Source organism: Diadema antillarum, unplaced genomic scaffold, assembly GCF_040938485.1.
Source record: "Diadema antillarum isolate AM-2024a unplaced genomic scaffold, OU_Dant_1.0 seq00000384_RagTag, whole genome shotgun sequence".
Lineage (NCBI taxonomy): Eukaryota > Metazoa > Echinodermata > Echinoidea > Diadematoida > Diadematidae > Diadema > Diadema antillarum.
In genome coordinates, this window is record NW_027271382.1 from 1564804 (window position 1) to 1582804 (window position 18001).

General features: G+C 39.1%; 1 protein-coding gene across 1 annotated transcript; it reads right to left on the minus strand.

Annotated features, from left to right (window-relative positions):
• Positions 1-757: 757 nt before the first annotated feature.
• LOC139731750 (fumarylacetoacetase-like) lies at positions 758-17771 on the minus strand. Its single transcript, XM_071642632.1, has 13 exons — positions 17477-17771; positions 14484-14594; positions 11506-11627; positions 10729-10869; positions 9765-9859; positions 8781-8833; positions 7616-7715; positions 6816-6946; positions 5197-5272; positions 4624-4670; positions 3537-3638; positions 2765-2882; positions 758-1582 (listed from the first exon to the last, which is right to left on the minus strand). Exons 1-13 carry the CDS (start codon positions 17561-17563, stop codon positions 1509-1511), a joined length of 1257 nt encoding a protein of 418 aa, XP_071498733.1. The 5' UTR covers positions 17564-17771; the 3' UTR covers positions 758-1508.
• Between the last annotated feature and the right edge of the window lie 230 nt (positions 17772-18001).

Sequence of the window (18001 nt, forward strand, 5' to 3'; positions counted from 1 at the left end):
GTGTACTATTTACTCCCGCAATGCTAAATAGTGGTAAAATATACATATACCTCCTTGCAGGATGCTATTTATTGTTTGTTTTCTCATGGAAGTATTAAAGTTGATCCCAATTTTTTCACAAATGTGTTCACAAATGTGTATGCACAAATGTAATCATCCACTCATATTGCAACCGCAGTTTTATGCAAGTGACAGTGCTTGGACGTTGTACCATGTCAAATGGCACAGACAGAAGCCAAGCACAAAAGCTTTTTTATCGCCCCTGAAATTGTTAAAGGACAAAAATGAAAATACTGAATACAAGATTTAGAAGGTTTCCTAGCACACATTCAACAAACAAAACATGTGCTCAGTCTAAGAGACTGAACAACATCAGCCTTTCATTTACTACAAGGTGTTACAGTACTCTGTGACAACATCACTGTTCATTTCAGTGCTTCCCTATAGGACAATAAAACCTGTGCATTTAGTAATAACTAAGCGTTATTGTTCTGCTTAACATGATTATGCACAAGCATACCTACTCTTGACCACTAAAAATACCATACAAGGGGAGGGGGGTGCAGAACTTTTTTTTTTTTTTTTTTTTTTTTGGGGGGGGGGGGGGGGGGGGGGGGGATACCTCTCGGCTTGCAGCCACTCCCCCCCCCCCCCCCCAAACAACAAAATGTCTGCAGCCCAAGCCCTAGTTGCAGTCACTGCTACAACACAACAACTATTTATGCCCACACTTGATTTGATTGTCGAGTTGCCATTGCTGGTAGCCAAAATCGCTTCAGAGCCCACTAGAAGTGCAGCACTATTTCAAAACGAGCCCCAGATACTGCTTCTTGGAAGCATAATCATAACTGAGAATAAAAACAGCAATTCTGTTCCTAAGGTGACATAAAATGGTATACAGTGTACATGTATTTTAATTCAGAATTAACACCCTTAAGATGATTTTTTTTTTCCATCATGGTCAGGTCAAAATATATATTTTTTTCTTTCTGAGGGAAATAAAACATCAATATTGTATAACAATAAAATTGTTGGGATGGATACACAGGAGAAATTGCACATAACAAGATCTTGGTATATCATGACATACAGTGGCTGGAAGCAAGGATATGCGAAAATTTGCGACAACTGGACCTACATTCATTTTTTGCAGCGTCTCACAGTATTGTCCACTTAATACCTGAATATTTTACCATGATTCCTAAAAAGCTTCTTTCGCATGAACATGTCACAACAAAAATATACAGACGTATATGTAAATGCAAATTAGAGTCATCACAAACAAAAAAGAAAAGAGGGAAAGAGAAAAAAAGAAGAAGAAAGCAAGACACCAATACTCCTCACCTTACACTTCATTGAAGGATAAGCCACAAGTGTTTTGACACAAATGGGTACCCTAATAGCTACGTTTGTCCTTATACCACATCTTTAGCATTGAATGCTAGAAGTAAGAATGGTTGGGCCATGCATGGATACAGGGTTGACCCTCGGAAAAGAAAACTTCCCGATCATTGGAGGGCTGGCATCACGGTACCTACACTCTCGCCGAATCCGACGCGGAAGCCGTCTCCCTGGCAGTAACCTGGAGAGTGGAACGATAGAATTATTGCATATGGACATTGGGGGTCTCATTTCAAATATGTCCTGAAATCTAAAGTATCTCATAAACAGTCCGTATTCAATATTGTCGCATATTTCAGCTGCAACATCTGATGGTACATGTTAAGATTGCTATGCTGGCAATTACTGCGAGGTAAAAGAATGATATTACATATATATACCTTGTTTTCGTGACCATGTTAGAGTGTTGATTTATTGGTTGCCAAAAGAAACAAACAAAGGGGGCAAAAGAAACCAGGAAATTAATGTTTCATTTTAATAGAATAATCCCTGTGCACCTGTTTTCATGTGATCTGCTGAATTTACAAGATGACAACATGAAATATCAAAGTGTTTGCGAATGATCTGGATTCTTTTGTTTACACATATGTACTTCTGCCACAATCTTAGCAGACACTGAAGGTGCATCATGGGAAAGGAGATTCACAGAGACTTTGACTTCCTGTTGTTTTAAAATGGCAAGTAATCTGGAGCATGGCACAGAGCTTCATCCTATTCACTATATTGTAACCACATTACATTTACATAATTATGTGTATTCAACAATGCATTATTCTCAGGCGAGTGGGATATTTCTAAATTTGAAAAGGGGACAGAATGTTCAACAGGTGACTCCCGTTATAACAAATTCCTCATGTCCAACAGCTTTCCTTTCGTATATTGAAATTTCGCTATGGCCAAAGAGTAAATTACATAAAGACACACAGAATATGACTTTGGGACTTGAATTTTTACATCGGTGTAATGAGACATTTGTTATAACAGTGTTTGTTACAATTGAGTGCACAGTAGTACTGTCCAATATTTATAGTTTGGAAATACAAATGAGTGTCCCAGGTATATTGTTTAGCTTCGGAATGCTGATGATGTTTTGTACAGTGGACTCCCGTTATAACGAAATCTTCAGGACTGGCAGTTTTCTTTCATTATATTGAAATTTCATTGTAACTGGATAAATAAACAATTACAAAAAAAAAGAGAGCGAACAATGCTGCGGCCTAAATTCTTACTTTGTTAAAAGTGGAATTTTGTAATAATCGTGTTCGTTATAACAGGAGTGCACTGTACACCCATCATGTGTGCCTGCTAATGGGGTAAGATGACATTACAAGGGTGCGACTTGAGGTTGGTCAGACTAACTCACCTGAGAGGATCACCGTGTCGCCGTCCTTGAGGAACTTCCTCTTGTTGCCGTTGCCGAGGTCAACCTCCTTGGTCCCCTTCCAGCACAGCTCCAGCATACAGCCATAGCTCTCTGGCGTCTGGATAAGGGGCAGGGATTGAACATCAATAAGAGTGTGATGAACACGACCTCAAAAAGAAAAAAAAAAAATACAGCATTGTTTCGGGAGGATTTTATTGTTCACTGTGCGGAATTCCCTTCATGAAGCTGTTGAACAAAGTTCATCAAATCCGCTATAAATGTTCCTCACTCAAGACTGTGGACATTTATAACCTTTGATATAAACTTTGAAACTAAATCAACCCACTCTCCCACAGACTTGCTGAAATTGAATGTTTCAGAGCGGTTGCACACGTATCGTATTAATTAATAATTCATCGAAAAAAGACCGAAGAAGGGATTGATTTCTTTCACTATAAGAGTTTGTCACACCATACATCAGGGATGTACAGTCAACCTCGCAAAAAAAAAATGAATAATCATCTGAGTCAAAGGTCTTTTCAAGTCCTCTTCTCCTTATATTCTATTGATTTTAATCCCTAATTAAAGTCACATTTTCTCTAAGTCCGAGTTATTTCTTCAGTCCAAATTGATTCCACATAGGCAAGGTTGACTGAATTTGGAAAAAGTCCATGACATAATCATTTGTTCTACTTCATTGTTGGTCTCCAAAAAAATTGGTGGATCTTCGGGGGGTATCTACCACTGGGGGGTACTGGTGTTTGTTACTCACTGGTCCACTAAGAGTTCCTGTCCCCATGAGGTCCCCAGGCTGTGCGTTGCAACCTGTGATGGTGTGATGGGCCAGCTGCTGCTTCATGGTCCAGTACATATGCTGCACAGTCCAAGCAAACAGAGATGGTGCGATACTGAAGTTATTACTGTATACGCCATATATTTCATGAGTCTAAATTTTCGCGAATTGTGAATTCCCGACAATTTCGCGAGTGGTTAAATTCGCGATCGTAGAGTCCCTGCACTGCACGAAGAAATGTACACGCGTATGTCACATTCACATCGGGATTAGAGTCAATATTTTCGCATGTCTTTAATTTCGCGAATAGCACCCAACTCGCGAAATTCACAAAAATAAAAACCTCGCGAAATATTCGGCATATACAGTATTCACACTGACAGTGTGTCATAATCACAGAATGCTTCCTTTTGTTCAGACTATAAAGTAATATTTCAGGCCTTTCTCATTGGCAAAAATTTGCGTGGCCCCCCTCAAGAAGCTAGGGCTATAGAATACCAAAGTGTGATGATGACAGCCATTTATCGCCACGGAAACTCGTTCTAAACAACCTCACCTGACTCGAATATCTGTGGACACTGTTGTTGCTAACCATGCTCACACCAGGTTCTAACCTGGTGTGAGCATTATCACTTCTGTGACATTATCACTTCTGTACTTCTACTCCCCTACATTGGCTCTTACTCCCTGCCTCAGCCTCATCAAATTTTCACAGTGAAGTTCAGCTCTTAATTAATCTGTTCTTACTGGCAATTGGTATAAGTGGGCTAACACCACCATCAGCCTGTGATGGGACAAAATATAGGTTAGCAAGGTCAGCAAAATATTGGCAATGCTAAGGCATAAACAGCAATGCAAAGTTTGAAAGTCAGGATAGGGGGCTCAGGAAAGCACAATCTAAGCACAATCCTCCGTAAGATATAATGTGTTATGTATTCTGCAGCACACCACTCTATTGACTGCACACTGGATTCAATCTTTATTGCAATCCTTGACATCAAACATGCATGTGTGATCTATGTGACCTACTGATAGAATTAGGACTAAAATGCAACTTCCATTGTACCTTAAAGTTTGATTTTGAAACAACTGCTGGCTCAACCATGTCAGCACCTAAAGAGAGAGAGAGAGTGAGAGAAATAAAAAGACAGTGAGCATTGGTCAGCATGAAAAGGGCTCAGGGAATCACATATTACCTGATCACATGGTATTAGACATAATAAATCAAAAAGAACAAAACAAAAAACAAAAAACACCCTACACAAACAACTTGCCATTAATACAGAATACATCCACATCAAAATAAGAAGTCATTCCATAGTTTTCAATAGATATTCTAAAGGCAAATCAATGATGACATTGTGTATCTCCAGACAGAAACTGAATTGCAAGACTTGTATATTCTTAAGCTCCTATTATGACTAAAAGAGTTAACTGAAGCACTAAATACTTATGTATCTGAAAATGCCAAATAATGGTACAATTTGTATGAGAAGAAGAAAAAAATCATCCTGAATTAAGATGGAGACATTTGAGGACCGAATGAGACCTTGGTGTTGATGTTGCCATTTTATGTTGTCATCTCATGTCTGGGAGAGAATTCGAATCTCATGCTCAACTTGGCTGTAGCTAGACTCACCTTTAATAGCAGCACTAATGTTGATGTCAAAGTTGAATGGATCCTCATGTTGGAGGTAGGCAAGAGGCGCAGGGTCCTTAGGGAAAAAAGAAAAAGGAAATAGCACTTGATACCAAAGCATTATCTTTTAAATGAACAGTTGAGGCAACTTTTATCAAGGCATATGGCAGTCACCAAAATACCTTGCTATGACACAATATCTGGTGCAAGGAACTGATACTTGACTTTGAAACGATATTTCAATTCTTTGAAAAAGACAAAAGACAACAAACAAACAAACAAACAGAGGAAGCCATATTTGTGAAAAATAATGAAACAGTAAGAATCTATACTATCAGTGTAATCTCAAGGAAAAGAAAAGAAGAAAAAAAAGATTTACTCAAGGAGGTTAGCATTTAAGTTTAGGTTGTAATTTTGGCTGTCCATATTGACAGTAAATCATACACATCACTAGACTAAATAATCGGTACTGATGTAGGGCATGTTCACACTTGTCACTATAACAGAGACTCCAACCCAAAGCACCTTCTGATCTGGAGATTCTCCCGCCTGAAACCCCTAGCAAACGGGAGACTCCAACTGGATGTGTGCGAAGCGTGAAGTTCCTAGGGTTCTAGATGCTTTCTTGTGCTATCTAAGGCTTATTTTTTCAACACACGATAGAAATAAGTAAGAAATCCTTTCCAACGGGAGACAAAGAGCCAGGGCGGGAGAAATCAAATCTCAAACGGGAGAACGGGAGATTTTGGAAAAATGGGTTTTCGGCGGGAGATCTCCCGTCGAAAACGGGAGAGTTGGAGTCTCTGCTATAAGTCAGTTTTATCATGGCTGACTGTTCACAATTGTCCCTTTCTCATGACAAATGAGGGGGGGGGGTGGAGGAGAATGACTGGCTATTACAAGGCACTTGGATAGCACTACCATAAACCATCCACTCGGGAAGAGTGAAAGTAGTTTATGTCTCCAACTGTGATATAAACAGCCGTGTGCATCACTCTCTCACTAACATAGAGAAACTGGAGGAGAAAAACCACTTTGTGTGTGTGTGTGTGTGTGTGTGTGTGTTGGGTGGGGGGGTGGGTCTTCTTTCGGATGGGGAAGCAAGTCTGAAGGTTTATTGCCACTTGGTATGTTATCAGATGGTCTACTTCCCAGTTCATCTATCACCACTATGGCTACGCTCATTTGGTCTACTATCAATTTCGTCTACTGCCCGTTTGGTCTAATGCCCAGTTTGGCTAATCATCGTTTCGTCTAATATAATGACCAGACGGTCTAATTGCAATTTTTGTCTCCTTGGATTTTTCCCACTTTGTCTAATGAAATGTGGGTATTAGATGAAATGGGCGTAGCCCATTTGCAATTTTGTCTCCTTGGATTTTTCCCACTTTGTCTAATGAAATGTGGGTATTAGATGAAATGGGCGTAGCCATCTGAAAGTAGACCAACTGGTCATGAGGCTAAGTGGCAATTGGACAAAATGGTCAATAGACGAACTGGTTGTAGACCGATTGGGATTAAACCATGTGGGTTGAGACTAAATGGCTATCAGATGAAGTGGGAGTAGACCAAGCGATAGATCACCAGTCTGAACACAAAAAATATTGAACTCCCCCTACCTGAACATTATTGGGCACAAGGAAAGGCTCGAGGGCATCTATGGTGACGACCCAGGGTGAAACGGTGGTGCCAAAGTTCTTGGCAAGGAACGGTCCCAGGGGTACATATTCCCACTTCTGGATGTCCCTGGCTGCATGTAAAGGAGGAAGGAGAATTAGGACAATTCAATCACTCCATACTGTAGCGTTTTGATACTGGAGTGCTAAGATAATAATCAAACTTTGTGCTGTTTACTCTCATGACCACAAAATCATCCATCAACATGCATGGCAATCAGAAGGTTTGCATATATGATATGTTTACCCTTCATTGGTAATAACTTGAAATTATCCACTAGAAGAGCAGGGAAACACTAATAACATCTCTGCTTGAAGCCTTACAATGCTGAGACATTTACACAAGCACACAGGTTTCAATTTGTGCATACTCATTATTCACAGTGATATGAGGTGCCATACATTTCAAACACAGGAAAAATAGACGATTAACCTTATTCATGACCCATCCATATAAATACTGACGTTTACTCAAAACATTTTTATTATTGGCCATAGCAATTAGAGATAGAAATTATACAACCGCCAAAAAAAAAAAAAAATAAATGAAAAATACATTTGTTTTTCCTCCTCTGTTTCCATCTCCCTCTTTATCTCAATCTCTCTCTCTCTCCCTTTCTGTCTTTCTGATCAATACAGCTCAGATCTATACACTGTCTCCATAACCAATTCCTCAAGACCCTGCTACACAACTAGAATCATATAAACCCAAACATCACACCCGAGGAGACAGTCGTACTTACCACTCCAGTCATTCATCAGTACCATGCCAAAGATGTGCTCGTGAGCGCTGCCCACCGGTATCGGTTCCCCCAAGGCATTGCCTGGCCCTACGAAGAAGGCCTGCGTCCGACATAAAGGCATATCAAATGGACATAGTTTACTTTCGTTCTAAGGATTTCCTAGGTGCAGAGGCCTCACTGACGTTACTACAGGCTCAGGTAAGATGAATACCTTACAATTTCCCACTGAATGTGTATTTGTTGCAACAGTATAGACATGTTTGCTTCAATTTGTCAGAACTGGCAAATATGCAAGTACTAGTACTGCTGTACTCATGTAAATTACAATATGTATGAAGGATGTGGTTACTGCTGAATAAAACAAAAACAACTGCTGTAACACCATTAATTATCAGTCTACACTTTATAGAGGTACATCACATCTGCACTGTAACAAGGTGTACTGTCCTATGCACTCATGTTCTTCCTTTTTTTTTAACCTAAAGTAGATGATTATCGTATTAGCAGCAATGCTATACTTCATCATTCATCGAACGGACGCTCTTTTATCTACATGTATATTACCAGCAGCTATATTACTTGGGGAAACATGAAAAATGCTCAGCATGATGAACTGGTTTAATAGAATGCTATGCTGACAGGCCTTACAGCATCATGTAACTCATCACCAATTCATACACCCATTCATAATACGTTTAAATCTGGCAGAGAATTGCCATGTATCATTGTTTAGGTCAAAACTATACGGCAAGTGCCATAGTGAAGAGTGAACTTGATCGCTTCGAATTTCTTTTTCACATATGAAATTTTAATGTACATGTCAAGTTTCAGCTGCCCCATGTGGATAAGTGTGGTTTATTAAATTATACTACCTGAGCTGTAGCTGCAAGCTTCAGTTGCTATGCAAGTATTTGTTTTATACAAATGAAGGCTTCCTATCCCTGAGAGTTTAGTGTGAACTCTCAACAACTTTGTTTGCAAGTCTTAAATTTGCAAGGCAACATTACTATTACATTGATACTTTTACTCTTCTCACAGACCAAATATGAAGAATTACTGCCACTAGAATTGACTTTTAAGTTACTCTTAAAATTACCCATGTACTGATAGACAGCAACGTGGCAATGCAATAGAAAAGATCACATGAAAATGACATAATTCTTACCATTTCAAGCTCAAAATCCATCAGTCTGCATGGTGTGAATGCTGGGGGCTTATCTACAGAAAAAGAAAGAAAGACATTAACTATTATAACAAACCTTTCTGACATGAGCAACTGATTTTATATGACAACTAACGGATACATTTTAATTTCGAATTATACATAATATCAATATACATGTATTTCCAATATTGTCTGGTAAGCAAAGTTTCAGTCCATCTATGTACATACTGGGAAGGAGATCAATTACATTATTACTGAAAATGAAGGAATATTCACAATTCTATCATTTTCTATTTCTATTCTCGTATCATTTCAATCATATTCTAAACTGTTTGCCGATACTATTTCATTCTTTTCAAAACTAGCCTTGTTTACTAGCCTGCAGCAATACCAGATGTTAACACAGTCATGTAAATTCCTTACAGTGGTCAAAGTTCTCAATACAGTTGAACCTCTCTTATCCGGCCTCCCTTTATCCGGATCTCTCTATTATACGGACACAATCTCGCCGTGATTTTTTTTTCAAATAATTACGGGAGGAAAGGGGGATTCCCAACTCCTTGAGAACTCCTACACAAACACACATGAATTACATATTACTTCCAACATGATTACCATACATTACATCAAATTTCCTTCCAAATTGCTTACCTTCAGACATTTTAACATCCCCAAACATCCCCAAATGTAACAATCAAAGGGTTGCAGTATACACATTACTACATGTGGCCCTACAATGGGCTACATCAGTACATGTGTATGTATAATCAATGTACATGTATAAAGCATTGAGTCTCCCGTATCCGGCCAAATCCCTTATCCGGATGAGCCCCGGTCCCGACTTGTCCGGATACGAGAGGTTCAACTGTATTTCAAAATGATCAATCTCTACATGGTTGTTTTTAAGAATGCAAATTTGGGAGAACAGCACAGGCAAAACATAAGAGATATAATGGAACTACATGTATTATTATTTGCACATACCATCTGGTTTGGTCTGTCCACGTGGGCGACGGATGGGAGTACCAGATACAACCACAGATGAAGCCCGACCGTGATATGCCACTGGAAGGTGAGTCCTGCACATTGAAATTTCAGCACATTCAACACGTAAGGGGGTTAAGTGTCTCAATCATTTAGTTAACATACACCATAACTCTTTATGTTCCTGGGCTAGGTTGAAATCAAACATAAGTCTCCAAATATTCAATTTTGATTGGTTGATATCTGACTTAATGTTTGATTGCATCTGTTTATGCAACAGGGTCATGATCTTGATTTTGTTTTCTGAGGACAGGGGTTAGGGTTATGTCTGTTGGTAGAATCAACGTTCAGATTAGCATACAGATGTTTCATTGGATCAATTGTTGCAGGGCCAAATGTCATGCAACTAACTTCATCACCTTTCATCTAAAATATAATCTCAGAACAAGATGTTCTGTGTATATCAAGTTAAGAAGCAAATGTGCTGAACACTGTGTTATTTTACGTACAATTACAATCAACTGCCTCATTGCAGAAAAGAATATCAATATCCTATATTTGAAAATCATTTCCTCATTTTGATCTTTTTTAACATCAGCATGAGTTTTTTTTTTTCTTTAAAGTTTGCAAGCAGTGGTTGACATGGCATGGAAATGATCATATCACTCTCTCATCCTTATTCAAACCATGTTAAAGAAAAAAAAAATCCCACACAAACAGGTGAAGTGGCTACATCTAAACTCATAATGGCATGACACCAGCAAAACAAAGTGAGAGCAACGCAACAATGCTTTCCTCACAAGGAAAGCCGAAGTTTACATATTAAGGGGTTAAGAAGTGATGGCCTGGCTTCTATCCACATGCAGTCTACACTTGTTATGTCACATGATTCCTTGCACACTGAGATAATTTCCACAAGGATTGGGATTGATCCCTAACCATCACCAGTGAAGGAATTTCTTACCAATTGGGCTGAAGGGCATTGTCTGGTCCTCGGAACATGGTCCCAGTGTTGGTTGCGTGATATTTCGAAGAGAAGAAATCCGTGTAGTCGCCAATCTTCGCAGGAACATGCATGGTAGCATCACTCTGTGCAACAAAGGCTCTGCAACGTTCATTAATAAATGCAAAGTGAAGCAGAGATACATTATAATCAACATAATAAGTGTTAACTTTTCTCGGTAAAAAGTGAAAACAAATATCAACATTCATAACAAATGCAAAGAGGGGTAGAGATGTAATCAGTACCAAAATCGTCTCAGAGGAAATGATAAATGCGATTAATATTTCTATTATTTTTTACCTCTCTATTTTTTGAACACAGAGAATATGTGATGTACTACGGTATAGTTTCCTGCTTGTCTACATGTCTAAATGCATGGTGAAAATCATACTTTGTTTAAATCGGTCCATCCTCAATGGGTTAAACATGTGATATATTCTGGCTATTAAAGATATCTCAAATGTCAAGTGCATTGCAACTGCTTTACTTTTGATATTCATATAAAAAACTCTTCTTTTTTTTAGAAGTAAAATGTACAAAGATATATAAATGACAATTTTGGGACCTGAATTTTTACTTCGTTGTAACAAGAATTTCGTTATAACTGTGTTTACGTTACGACAATGACATGTGTGCACAGTAACCACAAACTATATAGCTTCACTATGAAAGTGGAAGAAGTCTTGCAGAGGCTATGTGAACACTTTATTACATGATTCACAGTTCAAGCCCCCTAACCTGGCTCTCAGGTCAGCATTGTCTCGCAGCGCAGCTTCATCAGCAGACAGCAGCCTCTGGAGGGTGGCTCTGGCCTCCTTCCAGGCAGGGCGACCCAGGGCCATGAAGCTGTTCAGGGATTCCTTTCGAAATGAGATTAGGAAAATGTCAGTTAAAGGTACAAATGTATTATTTACCATTTGCAATGAAACAAAACTCAGCTTTTAATGGTCCTTCAAAATAGTTCTACAATGTGAGTTAGGGATAGAACAATCATCAGTATTTTATGAATTTTAAGTATTGTTACATAAATACAAAATGTGAGCAATAGTTATGATGAAATTTTTTCTAAAATAAACCATCTACATTTATGGATTATTGAGAAAAATAGTGATATCTCCTTATATCTTAAGACTTTATTGCAAAATTTTTATAGGCAGTAGGATGTTTTGTGATATAACTGACCAACACATATGCATCAAATGTGATAACTCGAACACTTAAATCACTGCTCCCAATGGTAAACAGTTCCTTTAAATTAGCTGTTTGGGATATGTGACGTGCTGCAATATCTCACTGAATATTTTGTGGTTGTTTTGTGACCAACAAGAGCAATGACATTTCAAACTCCTTTTGAATTTGCATATTCATAAATTAGGGCATAAAATGACCATCAAAGCTTCAAGTCATGGACAAATTACCACAAACATGATTTGCACACAAAATATTGCTCTAAAAATTTCTCAAGTATCATTTGGACAGTGACTAGATGCCCAAACAAAACGTGGATTATGTTGTGGACAGTGTTTGAACAAAATTTGATGATAGTCACAGGGTAATAATTTCTTATAAGTATAGCTTTGCTTGGGGGGGGGGGGGGGAGGGGGGGGGAGGGTATATCAAAATGATAATGATACAAGGCCGGCGGAACTGGTGTCACATCTTTGCACTGAAGACCATTTTTCTGTTTGTTTGTTTTTTTGCTTGTTGTTTTTTTGTTGTGAGAAAGATGTGCTGTAGACCTTTTTTTTTGCTTGTCAGGTGAAGAAACCTGGAAGTGGCACCCAATGTTATGCCGAAGGCCTCTTTTTACTCTTTTTTTTTTTTGGGAGGGGGGGGGGGGGGGGGGGGGGGGCTTGTTAGCTCATGAAATCCGGAAGTGGGCCCCCACTTTTGAAAACGTGGCGCCGGCCACGTGTTAGTAATGATTATCTACAAGTTAGATCAAACACAGTTTTCTTGTCTTTTATTTGCTCACAAGCTATTGCACATATTATGTGTTCTGCATGCACTTCCACAAGTAAAATGAATGCAAACACCAGCATTAAATCAAGTATTGTATATAAAGCTATACTGGGACTATAATGCTTGACTGCAACAACAGCGAATTCACCTCAGTGAAATGTATTATGCTCATAGGTACCAGCTGAAGCAAGAAAACCCTACGAAAATATCTTACTAAAAAGGTGAGTGGGAATGCATGGTTCCTTGCTTGGGGGGAAAAATGCAGGTAGTGGATGGGGAGACAAAAAGTTACTGGTGGGTTTGTAGGCAAGGCGCTACCTGCATCGGGGACTTTCACTGATCTACTTGCACTAGCAGTGTAAACGACACATTGATTTCTTCTCATGTTAAATGTTCGGGGTGGGGGGCAGGCTGGGCCCAAAGAAGCCTGCAAGGGAAGATATTAGGGACATGCCAGCGCATTAAAACATTTCTTTGGCAAACAAGTACTGGTAGGTTAGTAACATTAAAGGACAAGTTCATCTTGATAGACATGTGGGTTGAATGAATGCAGCAATATTCATAGAACACATCAGCAAGTGTTTGAGAAAAATTGGACAATCCGTTTAAAATTTAAGAATTTGTGAAGTTTCTGCTCAGTCACTGCTGGATGAGAAGACAACTACAGCTTGTGATGTCACATGTGTACAACGATATAAAGAAAATATAAAGAAAATTCACCATATTTTCACTTTTCTCGCATAAGAAAGGACACTTGACTTCCCTCTTTCAGAAGGCAAGGGGGAATAATATTACCCTCAACATACATCAGCGATGAGTCAAGGAAATGTGCACTTTTTTCAAAAAGTAACATTTTGTGAAATTCTCTTTATATTTACCTTCTAGCATTGTATGCATGTGACATCATTCAATGTAGCAGTCTTCTCACCCAGTAGTGACCGTGCAGATACTTTGAAAATTCATAACTTTTGAACAGATTGTCGGATTTCCCCCAAACTTTCACAGATGTGTTCTACTAATATTGCTGCATTCACTCAATCCACATGTATATGAAGGTGGACTTGTCCTTTAGAGACCCTGCTGGATGGCAACATACATATGTATCACATGGCAAAGGTGACAAAATGTGTACTTGTACCCTCCTCGAGATCAATAGCAATGTGCCACGCAAATTGCTGAAGAAAATAATACCTGTTACCTGATCTTGCTAATTTGCAATATCAGTGCAGTATCTTGGAGATAACAACTTCTGCTCCAGCATTTCTTTACTGTTTACATTATAGTTTCATTCCCAACATTTCAAAATACAGCCTTTGAACTTTTTCTATGGGAGTTCCAAGTAGTGTACACAAAATGTCTTGTCCACTGCCTTTTGCAAGACACAATTTCAAGACCAGGTTCTCAGACAATGCCAACATGCATGCACATCAATTTTGTTTGTTGACCTTTTGCTTTTAGTCATGTTGTTATAAACTGAAGAGGAGCAATAAACATAGTAAACTGACACTGAATGAAAATAGGGAATGACGAAGGAAATGGAAGTGACAATAACATAATATTTATCAGCACCAAAGCACATACAAGTAGAAGTAAAGGGAATAACTATTCAAAAATATACAGAAAAGTGCAGGATTGTAAATACAGAACACACTGTGTATTGGTAGGATGCTGTCACATCTCGGAGGCGAAGGGGTTCAACTAAAAGTACAACATATCACATCTGTTTGGGGTGCAGGATTAATTAATAGTGTTACCTCTGTGAAAACCTCATTGCATTCAGAAAGAATGGGTCCACTAAAGAGATCCTTGATGACGGAAAGGTCCAAGATCTGGTCTCCAATTGCAACCCCGATTCTCGGTTTTGCCTGCATAGGTGAACAATGTGTATCAGATCATCAACATTTAGGCCTTTCTTCTCTCTCTCTCTTTGAGATAGGGATTTTTGCCATGAGGAAGGTCAAACAGAATGATCAGGTCCATCAACAAGATTCTAATAGTCACGGAAGAGTAACTCACGTCAGTTTGTCATCTCCTAATGCTTAGTAAACTAGCTCTGATTAATCTCAAAAACACCACTAATAGAGTGTAAAGTAAATAAGCTTCCTTGAATTCATACACATCACCAGCCCAAGGGAACATCAGGCAGCTACTCTGAAAACAGAAAGGATGAAAATGTATAACTTTTATAACTATTGTAAGTTAAAGGGGATGGCTAGTAACCGATCAGTGGGAATCAGGGGGAATGCTGGAGGATGATTGTTCCAATCCTTGTGGGATTCCTTTAAGAGTACATTACATGTCTACTGTTGTGTGAAAATTGTTTGCTTCAGAACGGTCTCATATTCAAGTAATGTGCAGATTAATGCCCCGTCACTGACCAGGCACGCTAACCTGGAAACATTAAACTGCACATTACTTGAATATGAGACTGTTCTGAAGCAAATAATTTTCACACAACAATAGATATATAATGTTCTCTTAAATGAATCCCACAAGGATTGGAACAATCATCCTCCAGCATTCCTACTGATTCCCACTGTTCAGTTACTAGCCTTCCCCTTTACGCCATGGTATTCATCTGTCCCAATGGCAAGAAAAAAAGAGTGAAAAAGATAAAAGGAAACAAACTCAAAGTAAAAACTTGGGATATTCCATGGATGCAGGGATGAAAAAAAAAATGAAACAGAGCAGTCTGAAAGGATTGTCATTTGCATCAGCAATGAAAAACTAGAATTTGTCGCCATGAACCCTGCTACAGTTGTATGTCGGAGAGCGCCAAAAAAAGCTCACAATGCAATTTCATTGTAGGCTCTTACTACATCCGTAACTCTACATAGCTCAAGTTTCCCTAGTACCCATGCTATTTATTTTTCTTCATTTCTTCTATTTATTTATTTTTTTTGCTGAATTGTACCATACACCAACTTATATGGCACTCATTCATGGCACTTGACGTGTCATCACCCCAGGCCAGGATTGCCCCTTCTAAGAGCAGACAAGTAATTATCCAAGTCATAGTGTCAACTATCTGTCAATATAGCTGTACTGGCAACAGCTGCAGAAGTCACACAGCTTATAGCATACAATTGATAGACTTAATATCACGATTCTATCAGTATGATCAACATCTGATAGAGGTGTACATTTGCAGACTAACCAGTTGTCATTGGAGAGTCCAACATACACTAGAGGTACCTCGTCATTCTAGAAGCATCAATATTGTAAGTGAAGTCTACAGCATTTTTTTTTTTACTAGTATCTAATGTGACCCATTTTGATTATAAAAAAAAAAGAGACTAAAGACCAAAGTGACAAATCATCTCCAAGAATTAAAAGCAAACAAATTATCATCTCCAAGAATTAAAGCAAACAACCCACAATAAATCTAATCGTTGCATCTTTTTGGATGTGACATTCTCTGAAGCTTGTTGTCAATCCATTAATATTGTTATAGTTATAAATGTTTAACAGAGACCCTGAGAAGACCTGGGCCCCGTTTCATAAAACTTGTTAAATCAATAATAAGTTATGATGGTTGTTATAAGCTACGGAAATCCTAGACTGAAAGATTGGTCTGCATCTGGTCGTCGGGGATATGTTCCGCGGAGACTGCGTCTGGCTTCACAGATGCCGTCCTATACCAAGAGCCAATAAAGTCAAAAAATGATAAAAGACTCCTCTGGACAGACAGATTTTTCTGTCTACTGAAATCCTCGCATCTGACTGGCTCAGAGCAAATTTGTCAGAGAAATATGTGATGTGGCAGTTGTATACTAATAACAAGTTTTATGAAATGGGACCCAGGTTCCTCTATTATCATTTATGAACATTAATCTTGGCCAAAGCTAGTTAGGGTCTAAAGTTATACTCAACCAAATTATGGGTCAGATAAATCATCTGATTCCAAAAATGTTTTCACTTGAGAAGATGAGCACTACACTACAGTGTAGCTGAGAATGTCCTGTTTACAGAAGTCCAGACCAGAGTCTATGATTGAATGGATACCCTCATACAGCCTCCGGTTTCCTGGATGATACTACTAACGTTAGATCTACTATTACTACCCGTACCTGTACTTTATATTTACAACTTTTCGTTCACTTTGTCTCTGAAACTAAGTTTGGAAAACTTTCCTGTAACCAAACCCACAGGCCGATTAGTGTACTGATGAGTGATGTACTGTGCACCGGGTAAGATTTTCCACTATTATTGGGTCCTATTGGTTACTCAGTATATGACGCTTTACTGGATGCAGATACTCCAACTCTCCCGCTTTCGACGGGAGATCTCCCGCCGAAAGTCCACTTTTGTAAAATCTCCCGTTCTCCCGCTTGAGATTTAATTTCTCCCGCCCTGGCTCTGTGTCTCCCGTTTGAAATGATTTCTTACTTTTTGTCTTCGTATGTTGAAAAATAAGCCTTAGATAGCACGAGAGATCATCAAGAACCCTAATTATTAGAGTTTCTAGGGCCCAAGCGGGCCCTGGACCCCGGCCACAAGGAACTTTGCGCTCGTGATATGCGCTTCGCGCACATCAAGTTGGAGTCTCCCGTTTGCTAGGGTTTCAGGCGGGAGAATCTCCAGATCAGAAGGTGCTTAGGGTTGGAGTCTCTGTGGATGGTTAATGGAATGGCATTTGAAAGGAACTATAGGAAAAATCAGTGGATGGAATGACAGTTGAATTAGGATCCAGGATTCAGTACAGTAGGGAAAATCAATGGATATTCGATATTCATGATGAACTCACATTCGCCGCTGTAGAAAAGACTCCGTAGGGAAGGTTCTGAATGGGGAACTGGCAATCAGCACCATACTGAATGAAAGAAGGCGCCATTATTATGGTGATCACGGTTGATGTAGACGCGTCTAGCTTGAAGAAGAGTAAAGGTGAGCCCCAAAGATGTGGTCAGCACTTTACAGACAGGTGCGAAAAGTGTGAGATCCTGCTCGCTCGTGCACAAAGTAAAGTGGGACGAGGATAAATTTACAGCAGCGGCGGATTGGAGCTAGACGGACGGACCTTGTGCTTGAGGAACTCGGGATTATCGGATGTGCGGATAGATCGTGTGGCATGGATGGGGAATGCAGCTAGCTAGCAAGCTAGATAGCTGCGTGCATGGCTATGGAGTGTGCATGTGAGCAGCGCAACCCACAATACCCTCGATGACCTATGGAGTGCAACACGAGACTTTCTTCTGTTTGTTTGTTTTTTTTTCTAATGAAAATGTACTAGTATTCAGTGTCACAATAATCTTCTTCTTCTCCTTCAATA